At 34.0% G+C, this 15,841-nt stretch overlaps 1 protein-coding gene across 1 annotated transcript in view; it reads right to left on the bottom strand.

Moving 5' to 3' along the window:
• Window positions 1–881: 881 nt before the first annotated feature.
• The window catches only part of LOC110445811 (cardioacceleratory peptide receptor-like), a 92,544-nt gene continuing 77,584 nt past the window's right edge, over window positions 882–15,841 (bottom strand). The window contains exons 5-9 of the mRNA XM_021490607.1: window positions 11,854–12,002; window positions 7,286–7,439; window positions 5,856–5,963; window positions 5,312–5,501; window positions 882–1,336 (exon numbers count right to left, since the gene is read on the bottom strand). Coding sequence (XP_021346282.1) covers window positions 928–1,336; window positions 5,312–5,501; window positions 5,856–5,963; window positions 7,286–7,439; window positions 11,854–12,002 — 1,010 coding nt within the window. The 3' untranslated portion in view covers window positions 882–927. The remainder of the gene's footprint in view (window positions 1,337–5,311; window positions 5,502–5,855; window positions 5,964–7,285; window positions 7,440–11,853; window positions 12,003–15,841) is intronic.

The following is a 15,841-nucleotide window of genomic DNA, read 5'->3' as shown; positions in this document are numbered from 1 at the left end:
ATATATATATATATATATATATCTTGCTATTATATCTCGCACAATTATTGCCCTCTAATGCCTTTTTTTTCAAATTTTATTTCTAAATTGTTGAAATCGACTTAATAAATGGACGGACATTAATGATTGTTAGTACATGACGAAATCATTCTTCTAAATGGTCAAATTGGACAACTTTGTTTGATATCTGCATTTACGAATTTTCCTAACATAGTATTTCTAAATATTATGCACCGAGCCTTTCATTGTTATAAATGTATACGTCGGTGTATAAATATAATTCATATGGCACGAGTAATAGTTGACATACTGACAACCGTTCTGTTGTATATATTTATTTTGTATGTCTATGAGATGAAATATCGGTGACATGAGTATAAAATACTAACATTTGGCACGTGGTATTGGGTACACTTGTCAATGTGACGCTTGACTGTCTGCTACAAATAACAATAGTGAATAGTTTCAACAAAACGGTTTGGTGACTACGATTTTTGAGTCCTCAGTATCGTGTCATAGACCACGTTGGCACAACACAGTGATTGTATGGGAATGCAATGAGTTCTGGCTGATGGTATTGACCTGTTGTAAATAAGAAATCGTTTTTCATGCCTGTAAACTGTCTTGGCTCTCAAACATAATATTTTGATAAATCTGAAACTATCTATGTTAGTATACAAACATTAGCCCCAAACAGCTTGAAAAGTCCAATACTGTCAATAGTTTAATTTACCCGCTATTCAAATTTCAAAGCTTTCATCAGACGCTTCTTTATGATAATAAGTAAATACAATTAAATTTACAATAATCATTTGAATATAAAACATTTATGTCTAAAATAGTAAAACTTGAATACAAACAGACATTTTAATATACACATATACATATAATGTATGCGACCGTCTCCCATGCTTGATTGGCAGACATTCACAATATTTCTGATTCACATATTGTATTTGTTGGTCGCTGAGTCAATGATTTTAACAAGTGGTTATCCTCAAAAGTCAGGTTTCTCTTAACCAATGGCAGGCCAGATGGTCTACGGTAACCAATAGACTTAAATTCCTGACTGCTACTGGAAATAGACCGTCGGAAATTTCCCTGCTGAGACATTGATCTTGGATGCGCATGTCTACTGGAAGCTAATACGGTACTTTCGGAGTCGGAGAAAGTTCTACGGACTCCACCGGGGCGGCGATATTTGGAGGAGAAGGAGGCGTCTGTCAGGTAGGTGGGATCATTCCAGGATGTGGTGTGAGACAATCGGCTGCTAACATTCCGTACCCTTTGACACCTGCACAGGGCATTGGCAATGTAGTTGAACAACGGAATACGCCTGCAATAAAAGATAGATCCAGGAAATATATAAAGTAGTCAAGTGTTCAATTACTATTTCTTCATTCCTCAAATAGTCAAATACCTAAAAGGCTAAACATTCTCACTCGCCAAAGGTAAACAAAATACCGCAAATTTGATAGGATTATCATATTCGAGTGTAATGCAATTGTGTTTGCTGTTGGTTGAAATAGGTAACTTGTATCCGTTTCCAACAATAAATTAATATAATCATAGTTCTCTCTGGCTTACAGCTTACATTGGTTAAAAATTAAATTCATGAACATTTTTTTTTTTTTTTTTTTTTTTTGGGGGGGGGGGGGGGGTGACTATGTTAGAACGGCTATGAACNGTCAAACTTATACAAACTGTTTTTTGTAGCATCAATACAAATTCTCGATAAGATTTATGCCATTAATGCACAATTTGAAATATTCCAACTGTACATTACAAACAAGTATAAGCCATTACCCTTTGCTATACCTATGTAATATAAACATTCGAATGACTTTGTTTTCGTCGTACCAGGACAAATGTTGGTCGTCGCAAACCATAGCGGTATGTGAACATTGAAGCTGATAACTACACATTTTCTTTGAAATTAGCACGCTTAATTTCTATTTAAATTCAGACAATGACAGTGAAATGACAATATCCACGTTTTAATACGACTCGTAACCCTACCACATATTGGTTGCATCTCACGTTTTTTAAGTAAGTATTTGTTTAAATAATATTGGGCATGCTTGATATAAATTGTACATACTTTAATCTAGATACACGAAAAACAACAATAAATATATAAATAAATAATATCAAATAGCATAAAACACATTTTGAAATGAATTAGGCAGTTAGTATCTAAAAAGGATACAATGATAAAAAATTACCCCAAATTACTTGCTTTTCATCAATAGAAATGATGTAATAAATAAATCACTAGTGCGTAGCGTGATCCGGAAATAAGATGCCCAAGGCTGACAAAGGCGTTAGCGTTGTAGATGGGCAAGAGAAACCAATTCAGTATTCCCCTTTCCATCATCACAAAATGTGCTGCTGTAGAAAAGTTGGCAATTTTAAATGATAAAGTAAAGACGCTTTATCCTGACAGAGTCAGGCACTGATAGACTGTAGCAATGGCTGATTGAAAAACGGAACACAGAAGTCAGCCACATCTGTCAGCATTGATGGAGAAACTAATAAATAAATAGATTACGTGTTAAGGCGTTTGTGGAATAGAGTATTTTGTTAGATGGTTTGCGTTAAACGTCAAGTATTATACTATAACTCATTTTTGAGGCATGCCAAGGAAACTATATATTCTAATGTCTGTTTAGGTCCTTCATTTGATATCATTGCTATTAACATTATCTTATCATCCACATGTCGTATACAATATAATCGTTTAAACATTTCCATTTATGATGTGCAAATGTCTTTAAATATAAGTCAGACCACCAGGTAAGTTCAAGCACTTATATTCAGTGACAAATTCAGACGTATAAATGTAGTCACACGATACGATAGTGTTTACAACACTGGAACACTTTACGGCATTTTTTGTAAAGTGTAATCCGGGTCTTTGCCAATAGTGAATTAAGATATAAGTGTAAGGTATATTGTTATTGTTGTGTATTATTGTATGATTGGCCTATTGGTGAGGATAAAGCATTTATTTTTGTATTAAAAGTTTTAAAAGTGTGACGTAAGTCTGTTATTTCTTAAAGAAACACTCTAAAGGACTAGATGTCTTACACAACTTAACCTGCTTGTTTTCCCCTATTATCAGCATTTTTACATTAATTCTCATGTGGGTTCTTTTCTTTTTCGAAGGGGGATGGGGTGTTTCTTAACTCGTTGTCAAAGGGTTTACTAAATTTTATCTTTTATGATGAAACTGAGTAGAATACATTCCGTATTAAAAGCAACCTGAGCATTGTCTAATAAAGCCTATTTTGGCAACACCAACGTGAAACTCAATTTGAACAAACATGATATTTCCAGATGTAAACTAAATAGACAGTGTTATCATGTTAACTAACAAGTTTACACAATTTGTATCTTTGTTCATATAATTGATACTCTTTCTCTTGAAATGAATATTTAAATTTCATCTTGATTTTGTGATGAAATACTGTAATCTGATAAAAATAAAACTGCATATATCCGGTATGTTATGGTGTGAGTGGGTGTATGTGCTGTTTTGTGTTTGTTTTGTTTTATAATTACCTTTTTAGCGGACATAAAAACCTGTATGAAAACCGGTTTTATAATGCTATTTGAAAATTGATGTCAGTATATGTCCATATCAATGTGAATGACCACATGCATGTGTCATAGAAATATTCATACACATGTGTATATATATATACATGTATATCTGACACTGTTTGCACAGTGTATTTATTATTGTTTCTTAACTGCTTGAAATTATGCGTGCATAATGATGAATCTGATTCAATGTATGTAAGTCTGTCTCAATGTATACATGTGTGTATGTACTGTCTGTCTGTCTGTCTGTCTGTCTGTCTCATGTATGTATGTATGTGTGTATGAGTATATATGTGGATGTATTTGTATGTGTATTATGTTTTTTTGTGTATACTAGACGTGCTATGTTTATCCTTGTTTGTAATATTATGTTGTATATGGAATTTGTTAGGGTGTGAAAGAAGTATGTTTTGTGTTCTTGTCCTGGACTCTATTTGCAAATATTTTATTTTCCCATTGCCCTTCCTATTTATTTATTTATTGTTTGACTGATGGATGTTGAATGAGAACCCTCCTGCGTGAGGACACCATATTGTTCAGGGGCTGACTCCAGGGCTCCACAACCCTGGCATCCATTATAAAAATATTTACATATGTATATAGATATCTGCTTCGAAGCAGTATATGTATATACATATTTATAAAAAAAATGGCTGGGGTAATAAAATATTTGTATTTTTTTTTATTATAGTCGTTCAACATTATATCCATGCAAAAACAGTATGATATGTGCATATTATATCGTTACAATGAATAAGATATATAGTACAAACTATAATCGATATGTTATTGGATGCACGTGCAATCACCTGCGTTATCTAGTTCTGTGTGTCAAAGTGATATTCTGTGACAGTGAGTGAAATGGTCGAGAGTCTGTTAAAGGAATAATAGGTCTGATGTAACCAGACCCTATTAATGTTTTCCTCTTTCTTCTGCAATTTAAAAAAAATATATTCACCGTTAGATTCTCAAGAACGTTTTACTTATCTTGATATTAAGGAAAACAAACAATCATATTGCGATGGACAATATTCGAGTTATATTAAATTAAACGACAATCAGCAGATAATTTGTACCCGGATGAAAATAGTTTTATATTTGTTTGTTCGTTTGGTTACGAGTCTTATTTTCTGTAGGTTTGTTTAATATCTACAATTATTATTTTAGTAAAAGTAAACAGTTAAAGGGATACAACTCGTACATGTACATACTCTGTGATAATGTTGAATATAGCGTATGGTAAAAAAACACCACTATGCACGAAGGCGGTCAAAGAAATATTTAGGTTGATACACCCAACCGCATGAACACACATTTTCCGGGATTTTGACATAAATATGAACACACATTCTTCTACAAGAATATGGTCAACATTTCTGATTTAACGTCAAGGTTTAAATTTAAGCCGATATTACATGTATTTGCATATCGTTATATCAAGGAAGCAAAATATAAAAAAGAACCAGACGTATGTCCGTTAACCTTAACATATTGAAATCGCTATTGTCAGTGTATCTATTTGTAATTTATTTTTGTATTTATTGTAGAGTTATAAATAGTGAAAATAAAAAAAAATATCATATGATAAAATGTTAGTCAAATCGATTGCAATCATAAGTCTATTAATTACATTATGGTTGAACAATGGAAAGTGGAATACTCTAGGCAAATTTAGAAATATTTCCATATTAAATATCTTATATACCTGAGGTTGCGACAAATCCTCGTGCTAAATACACCGTAGATTATTGGGTTGGCTGCGCTGTTTAGAGGAGCCATACTCTGTATCCATGCCGTTACTGCTCCCAGGACTGGCGACCTTTTCTGTTCCTCGGAGAACGCGTACAGATGGAGAAGATTGAACACTATATACGGGCACCAGCACAGGACAAATACTACAAATAAATATCAGACATATATAAAGATACCAGACTCTAAACTGCAACATATACCAAACATAATTACTTAAAATGTCCGGTAATTGATATCCGAATATATACCAAAGAAAGACTATATCATAAATACCATGAACAACACCTGCAACTAACACATGAATAATACCCAAAACACCCAATATATTCTTCTATAAATATGATAAATAAGCACTGCAATAAATGACACATACATATATTGCCGGTCCAGTAAAATTCAAGGGAGATAACTCAAACATAAATAATACATTTTATACATCATATTACTGATGTCTGGATAGTACTGTAGACTAGTTCTTTTCATTGTCTTGGTCTTACCTAATACAATGATAAATGTCATCTTTATCGTTCTTATTTTGGCTTGCTGTATAACAGAGCTTCCCTTCGCATGTCGAGCCCCACCGAATCCTCGTCCTTCAAGAAAAACTGTTCAAAAACCAAATGATGTATTTAATTGGATGATTATAGAAAAGTGTTGTATAGTGAGACAATTTTGGGTATTTGAGATTTACTGTAAAACATTCTATGTAGATTATAGCAACATATTCATCAACGCGATAAGGAACACAATTGTTTCTAATTAAATAAATAAATATTACTGCTATTGTCAGACGGGAGATAGCGATATATACCTAAACACAAAATTGTAATGTACTGTTTTGCCGAATTTTCCAACAACCACTATAGATTTTCTCACTGCAGACTCATTGATTTGACCTGCTAGGAGTTTGTAAACATTTTTGTTACCCACTAGTGGGGTAAACCCTAGGCGCTATTTCCCTTGCCAGTCTTCTAATGAAGCTGTCAAGTAACAATGTTTTGCAAACGTCATTTTCTATTGTTATTTCATTGTCCATGGCAATTGGAAACAGGAATACATTCTAAGAGAAATAAATTGTTTTCTTGAGACAGTATCTTAACGCTGTGGGAGAAAAAGGGTCTCCGAAATTGTGATGGTTAATTATCAAGTTTATTTTTAACCCTCGTAAGTAATTGTCAAACTGAAACAGACACTCGATAAATCTCGTGTATTTATACAATTAGGAAATTAACTAACTCGGGTTAAATAAAAGTGAAAACCAACCGTCAATAGGTTATATTGATTGTTATAACATTCACATGTGACTTGACCGGCTAGTAAGACACAGAAAATAGTGATAATAGCGAGACTTTCTACAAAAAAGGTAAAACGAAATCATCGCAAGTGAATGGAACAGAGAGTAACCGCCCCTGAGCCAAATTAACTAGGATATTTCTTGAAGTTTTAGCCTGCAATCAATACCTTCGGTAACAAGGACCGCCGTAAGAGCGTTAAAGGACACATTTGACAACTGCTTGGTGAACTAAGTGTTGTGTAGCCTCATTGCATCCTCGATATCCAGGGGTAACGTACCCTGGAATATGTCATAGCAAAATCGAAGGCTCAGTGTGCACCACCTTGTTGATGAGACAAGAAGACTAGTTCGAATCTTTGTTGTACATCAAAAGAGTTACGCGGTAACGTAACCGTAAAATGTGACAGACTTTGAAGTCGAGTGTCGCTCCTTTGTAATCCTCAAAGGACAGGTAACAGCGTAGCGATTGGTCAGGATTTTTTTACCTGAGACCAATCAAACAGCTGTCTTCGGGCCTTCAATTTTGCTATGACATATTACAGGGGTCCAGAGAGCGAAAATGAAAGTGGATATCGAGGATGAACTCATTGTGACAAACGTAAAGATGGATGGATGGACTTATGATGGCGTTACCTGCCCCGTCGTCCTGACGTGGTGTGGTCTGCTTGGTGTTGTGACTGTCTTGTTTACTCTTCTGACAGATGATGATAATAATAACACTGTAGCATACTGTTATTATCACGGCTGGAATGATGAACACACTAAGTGCTACTAGCGTGAAATATAGCTGTAACGAAAACATATTAACTCAAATTAGCAACCATCTTGTTTGGAACGCATTATACTCAAATATACGAAATAGATATCTTTTCAACTATTTTTCATTTCATCAAATTTTATTGACAAGATGTCATAATCAATTGGATTGAATAACAGGCAAAGCCTATATAAATTCTCTCCGTCTTTTCAACTATAAATGTATGGACTTTCTATAAACTGGAACAATTTAGTAAGATAAATAAATGAATAACTATATATATGTTTATTATCTTTATAGAGGCATTGCTGTACAATGTGATTGAAGTAAGTGATCTTATTTAAAAGTTCATTATTATGTACAATTCGTGAAATGGGGTTTATTATACGTTGTGTTATTGTTAAACGTGTATTATATGAAACAATGAAACGTAGAATAACCAAGCCAGTTATTTTGCAGTCTACAATGTAAACATATTATAGACCTGTCACCTGATAGAAAATTGACGAATAGTATGGAGAAGTGTTATGGTCGCCGTCACGATCTCATAGGGAGCTATGCCTTTATTTTGTGTGACATGAAGGTCGATGGTTTTTATTTAGCTCATTAAAGTGCCTCATGATTTTGTTGTCACTACCCGGGTTCTTGATTTCAGGACGTGACATCTCGTTGATTAGACCTAGAATTATATGAGCCACTCTGTATCTATTACCAAACTTTAAGGATGCATTAAGTTTTGTTTGTGTTGCCTTCATCTTCCTAAATTTATAGTCATGATCAAATACATTGTTTTGGAAGATTGTAAATGAAACCAGATACTTTAAATCTTAATCTGCTTATTCAGGCTATTGAATCTAAAAGCATTGCTTCAATTCGGTGGAATATGATGCACATTTTAACGCTGTTTTATATAACGAGGCATCGTGATTGTGTATCGCTTGTTGTAATAAATCCGAAAACTGTCGACTATAGAAACATAAGCGGTACAATTATTAAAAAAGTTTGTCGGAATAATTGTTTTAAATTCAGAAAATATAATGCTTTGTTACCGTCCTTGCAATCCAAGCTCATTAAACAAGCAATGATCATACCTATTTCGGCATCAGGGTGATTACATTTATATTGTTACTAGTAAATACTCGAAAACATCCACTTAATTGCATCCAGTACTAATAAAGAAAAATACTACAAGACTTTATTATACATTTAGTTTCTATATAAATATAGGATCTTACATGAGTTTCAATTTTATTAAACGAGTCTAAGAATTTTTCAATTAAGCGAGCCTCAGGCGAGCTGAAATAAAAAAAATCGTAACGAGTTTCATAAATTTCATATTAAATGAAAACGAGTGTAAGATCCTTTATATCACATAATTACGATTTGTGTCATTTATTCGTGTAAAACGACAATTTTCATGCAACCTTGAAATGTAAAAAGCCGCCATTTTGACTCCAGTGCGTAAGCCTGTGACGTCAAGTACTTGAAACAATTGAAGCTTACAACCAATCACAGGACTGATAGGTCATACTACATGGGTTAATACGCAAAAATATGGATACCAAAGTACATTATGTGATAAAATATGTTATTAAACCTGGTTAAAATAGATATATGTCTCATCACCCGCACACAGCACCGTCTATACGCAATCTTATTTTCGTCTTATTTTAGCAACGATATATAGGTCCTTTTATCAGTAACAACATCTCATCGACTTTCATTTCAAAACACTTTATACCACTTACGGTTTTATAATTAACAAATACCTGACATACTCCCTTTTATTAAAGTTCAAGTTGTACGGTTGAAGAGGGTCAATATCATAATAACTGTTACTGCTAGGGCTAATCATTTACTTAGGACTTTCCTCATTTACGAACACCTACTATTTGCTATATATATGTCACAATCTAATGGATCATGTTAAACGCATGGAAGAAAATCCACATGAAGATAAAAAAAAAACCACTTGCTGCAGAAAGAAAGTGTGATTTCAGCAGGCTATTTGACAGTCGGCAGACAGACACGGTGTTCAGGCGTTACATGTTAATGGATAAATGTCATGGTGAGGCCCAGAATCGATCGAAAGCAAATTCATTATAAACATTTGTCTTTATTTGGTGTTAAAATCAGTTTTCACAAAGAGGCTGTTGATCGACACTTCTCTATTAATGAGACTGTAACATCAAAAATATGATAAAAAAAATCACCCTTAGATTTTCCTTTTGACAGGAGCAAAATGCATTTATAAAGTGCACACCGCTGTCCTGAGTGCCTGACAAAAACTACTGTTTTTTTTAACACATATGAATAACACTATTACAAAAGGGATGCTGTGATTCGTTGAGCATAATGCATTTACTGTGTGAAATTAGTTGACAAACGTTACCACTAATTTGGTTATGTTGGAAAATCAGTTAAGCAGGTATTAACTGTTTATTAGTCAATACAAAATGTAGATCCGGGTTGTTTTCATTTGAAAGAATATTCAATACCATGTCAGATATTTTCATACACATTCCGGTATGTATGCTGTAGCTACTTGTTTTTGAAAAAAATCCCCCATTTAAATGACTTCATCAGGCAGTTTTCGCTGTTTGTTGTGTTCCGAAGCATCATCAGACACAAATCGGATATATATCTATAACTAACAGTTGCTGCAGTGTTTTTCAATATATATAATTAAATTACAATCAATGTCGCGCCGACTTTGTAACCTAGCCACCAGATATCCTATTGGCGCTATTCAGCCATTGTTTTAGGAGAAATATTTACCTCTTCTTTTCTATAAAAAGGTTTCATTTATTTAGCTATCTCACCATCTAACCACTTTTGTTGGAGGATTAAGGTTGATGGATTATCGTGGCCCCAAATTCCTGTACAAGATTAATCCCTGATATCAAAAGCGTAGGCAGTTCCATTACATACAATAGGATAGGAAAACATCAATTAGATTCACATTGACTTTTAAATGATTTCTTTTTAGTTTAACTTGCTCTCATCCCTTCTTATCAGCTCGGCGGTGTCCCCCTGACCTTGGTTGTTGCGAGATTCGTTTAACCTCAAGCAACACTCGATCAAAATATTTCATGAGTATAGCATGATTGCTGATATTTTTCTTATTGCGATTCACGAATGAAAATATCAAAAATTAAACTTATACCGGGTAAATATGTTTTAATTTGAAGATGGAACCATTTTAGATTATGCGCATTACTTTTTACCATAGAAAAACATGTTGTACGTTAATGTAACTACCAGGATAACTTGGGTCTGTGTACGTTGAGATCTAGCACATTACATTCTACACAATGATAGTTCAGGAGAAATCGAAAAGAGGATACACAAGTCTGGACAAACATGTAGGTCGTATAAAAAAAATCCTGGAATTAGGGTTAAATATTAACAAAAGAAATATAAAATGGGTACCTCTGAAAAACACAAGGATAATAAGATAAAGTATTCCAGAAGGAAAGCGTCTCCCGCTTTTTTAACAAAACATGCCATGCCAATCTAATCTAGGTCACCTCCAAGTTAAGTCACGTTGACAAATTGATGGATCGGGTACATAGTAGTGGCATCTACACTACGGTGCACACGGATAAGCATACACTGATATTTTAATATTCAAGTTGTATAATTCATACTAATCTGTAGGCTTAGGATTTGTTTCATTGTGAATAATCGTGATAGTTGCCGATTGTTGACAGGCAAATTTACAGCATAAGGTTTCCAAAGAAGCAGATTGAAGAAGACTTTGGACAAGTAGTAGGGTCGCCACCATGGTGTGGTAGGGAAATATACTGTTTCTTTGTATAAGATGATAGGATGAAGGTTGTAAGAACTGATGAAATGACGTCATAGACCAGAATCTATTATCATTTGATAAAGACTTTTTTTGAAAAGATAATAAAATTCCGTCATCTGTGATCTTTATCTATTGTCTCCCTTTTCCGTCAATATAATGACAATAGATAAAGAACACATATGACGGAATTTCATTATCTTTTTTAAAAAGTCTTTATCATGTGATACAAGGCCATTAAATTCATTTCCATTTTACTCGAGATTCAGTGAACGAATCAGAGGCTCGCTTCATGCAACATTCTAGAAGTCGTTTCCTGAATCTCATATGAAACGAAGAATTGTGAACGGGTTATACGTTTTTATGATGACAGCATATGAGGAAGAAAATTATAAACATAAAATACACGTGATTTTAAATGATATTTGTAACGGTGAAATATAATAATGACTTTTGCCACAATTTCGTAAATTTTGCAATTAAAATGATATCGTGAAGACGTCCCAGCAGTCCCTTCGACGATATTAAAGAACATTCAGATGACACGACATTTAAGCTTTCATTGCAAAAAACAGTTGACGTTTTTGTTTGTGAAGAAAATGTACCTTCCTAGTTTTTTTTTTGCATTATACTTACTTTCCAGTGAAAGGCTGTCAGACTGATTGTGCACATTGTTATGTTGTTATAGTTAGGTTCCGTTCTCGCCTCGAATAATACCAAAGCAGGCATAGAGAAGATGGCCGCCAGAATCCAAGCACTGTATATTAACATACGGGCTCTGAAAGCTAAAGTTGATTGATAGTGAATGAACTAGTCAACATTTCGACCAGCAGAGCATACTCAATAGCAAACTATATATTGTTATATCAAAGTTTTTCTTTCTAAACAAACAAGATAGCTTTTACAAGGGGACCAGTCGGTCTTGAAACGTTGCGGCATGTTAAATCCGTAAATCGTATGTATAAAAAGTAAAGCATTGATATAACATATTTCCAAACTGATGAATCTTGTTGATGATATATAGTTATGTTATAAATTGCAACTAGGAGACCCTAACATTATTCCTGAGACATCACAATATCTGTTTCCGGTTCGGGGACGACACTTTTACAAGTAACACGATTAAGGCATGGACTATTGAACAATAGGCACACATTTTGCAACAATTATGCATTAACGTTTTATTCATAACTCTTTCTGTGTAGTATACAGGAGTCGTAACTGTAGGAGGAAACCGGAGTACCCGGAGAAAACACACGTACGTAATCTAATCCCATACCTTTTCACGTCCGATAAGGAAACTAACCGTCAACTGGCCATATGAGAAAAAGGAATTACACAATTGAGTCGAAAGAAAATATCAAATTCTGATTTCCGAATATATGTGTCAATATTAGTCACTATAAACAGAAAACCCTACAACATAAAATCAAAGACAAATGTTTGCCTCCTGCCACTATCTATAACCTAAACGATCTGTTGCGAGGGACGTATTCCATCGGGACAAGACTCTGATAACCCAGAACAAGATAAAGAGACAACAAATTGGACAGATCCGTTTGAAAGAACATTGCTATTCACTCATGAATGTCAAATACTCTTCCGATGCCCCTACTTGTACTAGCAAATAGCTATAATCAGTGAGCATGTTCTTTTCCCCAATGTACAATGTCTTTCATTACAACTCATTAACATTTTCAAACACCACGGAATCAATACTTAACATAAACCATACGTTACCATCAAATTGCCGTTTCACAAAAAGTAAATCGTAAATCAGTTGATCAAAATATCAAACGACAGGTTTAATTAGGCGATTACAAGTACAATAATTTCACCAAAAGGAATTATGAAGCAGCATCGCTTGCAATGAAGTAGACTCCCTCATCCCAAAATCCGAAACCGTTTGAAATGACAGAAACGAAGTTTGAGTATAATACCGAACCAGGTTCAAATCTACATGTCAATAACGTATACAAGTTGACGTTCTTTCTGCATGTTTATATTAAATGCGAGCGCTTGTGCTACATAGAATAGGAATAGGAAATCGGGTGCTCGAAAATCGTAAACGTTTATTTTTACTCTTTGCAACATCCATTATGACCTTGAATTTAGAATAATATGCCGGCGATCTCTAGTGAGCAATTAACTGTAATTGCAAGTTAGACCTTAAACTTTAATATTTATTGAGATTTATATTTTCCCTTACAAAATGATAAGTAAGCTTTTTATTTCAGTGTGAAACAGATGTAAATAATTAACTGGGGGTTGTTTTTTAACCGAGTATAACATGACTGTAAACATTCCATACCGATAACCTCACGTTTACTTTGCAGGGGGTCTTGTTAGTGTCTAAGATGAATTGAAGGAGCTTATGGGGTTTTCACAAAGTTTCGGATATCCCCGTTTTGTTTTGTTTTCCGTATCTATTTCGGGTTCAGATTTTATCTCTTCATTGACGCAATGGAGTTTATGATAAAGAACTGAATATGTTTTTGGCATTTGTTTTAAATTTTTCATTCCCTCCTAATTTCTCTAATAAAAGTATTTATAATTTCTGTTTTCACCATTATGCTTGCCATGGTAACCTATTGAAATTTTCAGTCAATTCTGTTTTGTTTTTGCCTAGACTTCTCTTATTTACCTAAGATGTATTATCAATGCCTACAAATTTCCTTTGAAATATACTATCTTTTCAATTTGGATACTGATATGTGATCCAATGTTTGATCGTCCGATAGCTTGCTACACTTAATTTTGTTTTCTTTTGGCGAAATTATTACGAAATGTCAGTTTGCAATTACATGTCAGCAGAAGAAATACCACGTGCAATGGACCTCAAATTTTATTGTTTTTTTGACCTAGATCTTCAATCATTTTTTTATAGTTCCGTCAACATGCCATTTCAACACTGAATTGGAAAGTCACTTAATTAAGCAAACACGAGACAATTTTTTTTTCCGAAAGATAATTCATTTTTATTACAAAATTATTGTGATATATAATTTGTCTCATATGTAAGTCACGACAAAATGATTAGTTTACTACGTATGGCCTCTTAACTGCGCGTACGCGATGTAATCAAAAGCAGAATTAATCAACTAAGGAATATTAATGTAGAGCAATTACAATGATATATATAGAAGTAACGCTAGCTAATCAGCAAATGACCCTCTCACTGTAAATATGTTGATGCGCATCCTACGAAATGAGTTATTCATGTTGCCGGTACATAACTTTTAGAGATTGTTAAGAGATTTTACGAAATGCGTAATCTGTAAATTGTGACAAATTAAGAAAACTTATTTAAATAAGGCCTTAAATTTAAAGAGATAAAGAGCTGTCTTTAGATCTACTGCCGTTCCTTATCTTGAGCACATCTATTGTAAAGGGTTTCTGGAGCTAATGGAAATTTCCTTAAGTTAGGACTTGTTCTTAAATGCATGGCAACATGTGATTTGTATAGATCATTTCTTTTTGAAAGTACTTAAACAAATATTTCGCGACGGTAGCAATGGTACCATTTACCCTTTACCTTAAAGCTAAGTAAAGGAAATGTATTTTTGGCGTCACCACTAAAGAGTAAAATCGGAAACGATAGCGGAACAAATATCAACCGCAGCAACTAAGGAGAGAAACAAATAGTCACAGACGTCGTGGACCATATGTCAATGAAAGTGAAACGATATGGCTTAACGTAGCGAACGGTCCTCTACTAAAACGACGTAAACATATCATCTCCTGTCCAGTCCAGAACATTGTTCACAATAACACAAGTAAGCCCTTACCACAGACATGTATAGTTATCACCATCTAGGATAAAAGCATATGAAAAATATCCTTTAGAGAAATCTTACTTTTCGATTTTCACTATATACCAGGGAATTTATAGTGTTAACTGATATAGCAATATACAATCATCCGGAACAAGTACATGTGAAATATCTATGCTCAGTTTGAAACATTGTTACTTTGTTGGTCTGGTACCGAATAACAATGTTTGTTCTCTTTCCCTCCGGAAACGATTCTTAAGTTGCCAAGCTGTTGGCAAAGCCTCGTTTTTGGCAACTTAAGAATCTTCCCCCTAGTGGTTGAGGTTCCCCCATATCACTCCAAGAGGATGAGAGATTATATGGATTTGTTGTTTGTATGTGTCTTATTAACGATAATACAATCATTGAGTTAGAGGCTGACATTAAAAAGCAAGTATAAACATACCTTTCAATTAAAATAAGCGTCTTTATCAAACAAGATGGTTGAGTTTTTCAGAGTCTACTGATTGTAATCAATCGTGATATATGAAATTGAACACTGATCAGTTATTTGCATGTATTTTACAAATAGCATGAGATAGGTTATTCCAACAGTCTTCACGGGTACATAACCATTTTCGTTAAGAAATATAACGCTGTCTTTACTTACCTTACGAAAGACAGCTAATACGAGTTTTTATATTGAAAACGGCACCATCGTGATATCACTTTGGTATTACACAATTTTTAAGCAACATATGCGCGCTCGCCAATGACGATTGAGCGCTAGTTCAGAATTTAAACATATTTTGACAGTATTAAAGGGTAGGATTTTTTACTTTTAATGCTCGACCAAGCTTGTTGCTTTAAAC

This window comes from Mizuhopecten yessoensis, unplaced genomic scaffold (assembly GCF_002113885.1).
Source record: "Mizuhopecten yessoensis strain PY_sf001 unplaced genomic scaffold, ASM211388v2 scaffold2379, whole genome shotgun sequence".
Lineage (NCBI taxonomy): Eukaryota > Metazoa > Mollusca > Bivalvia > Pectinida > Pectinidae > Mizuhopecten > Mizuhopecten yessoensis.
This window is presented reverse-complemented; position numbering and strand designations above follow the sequence as displayed.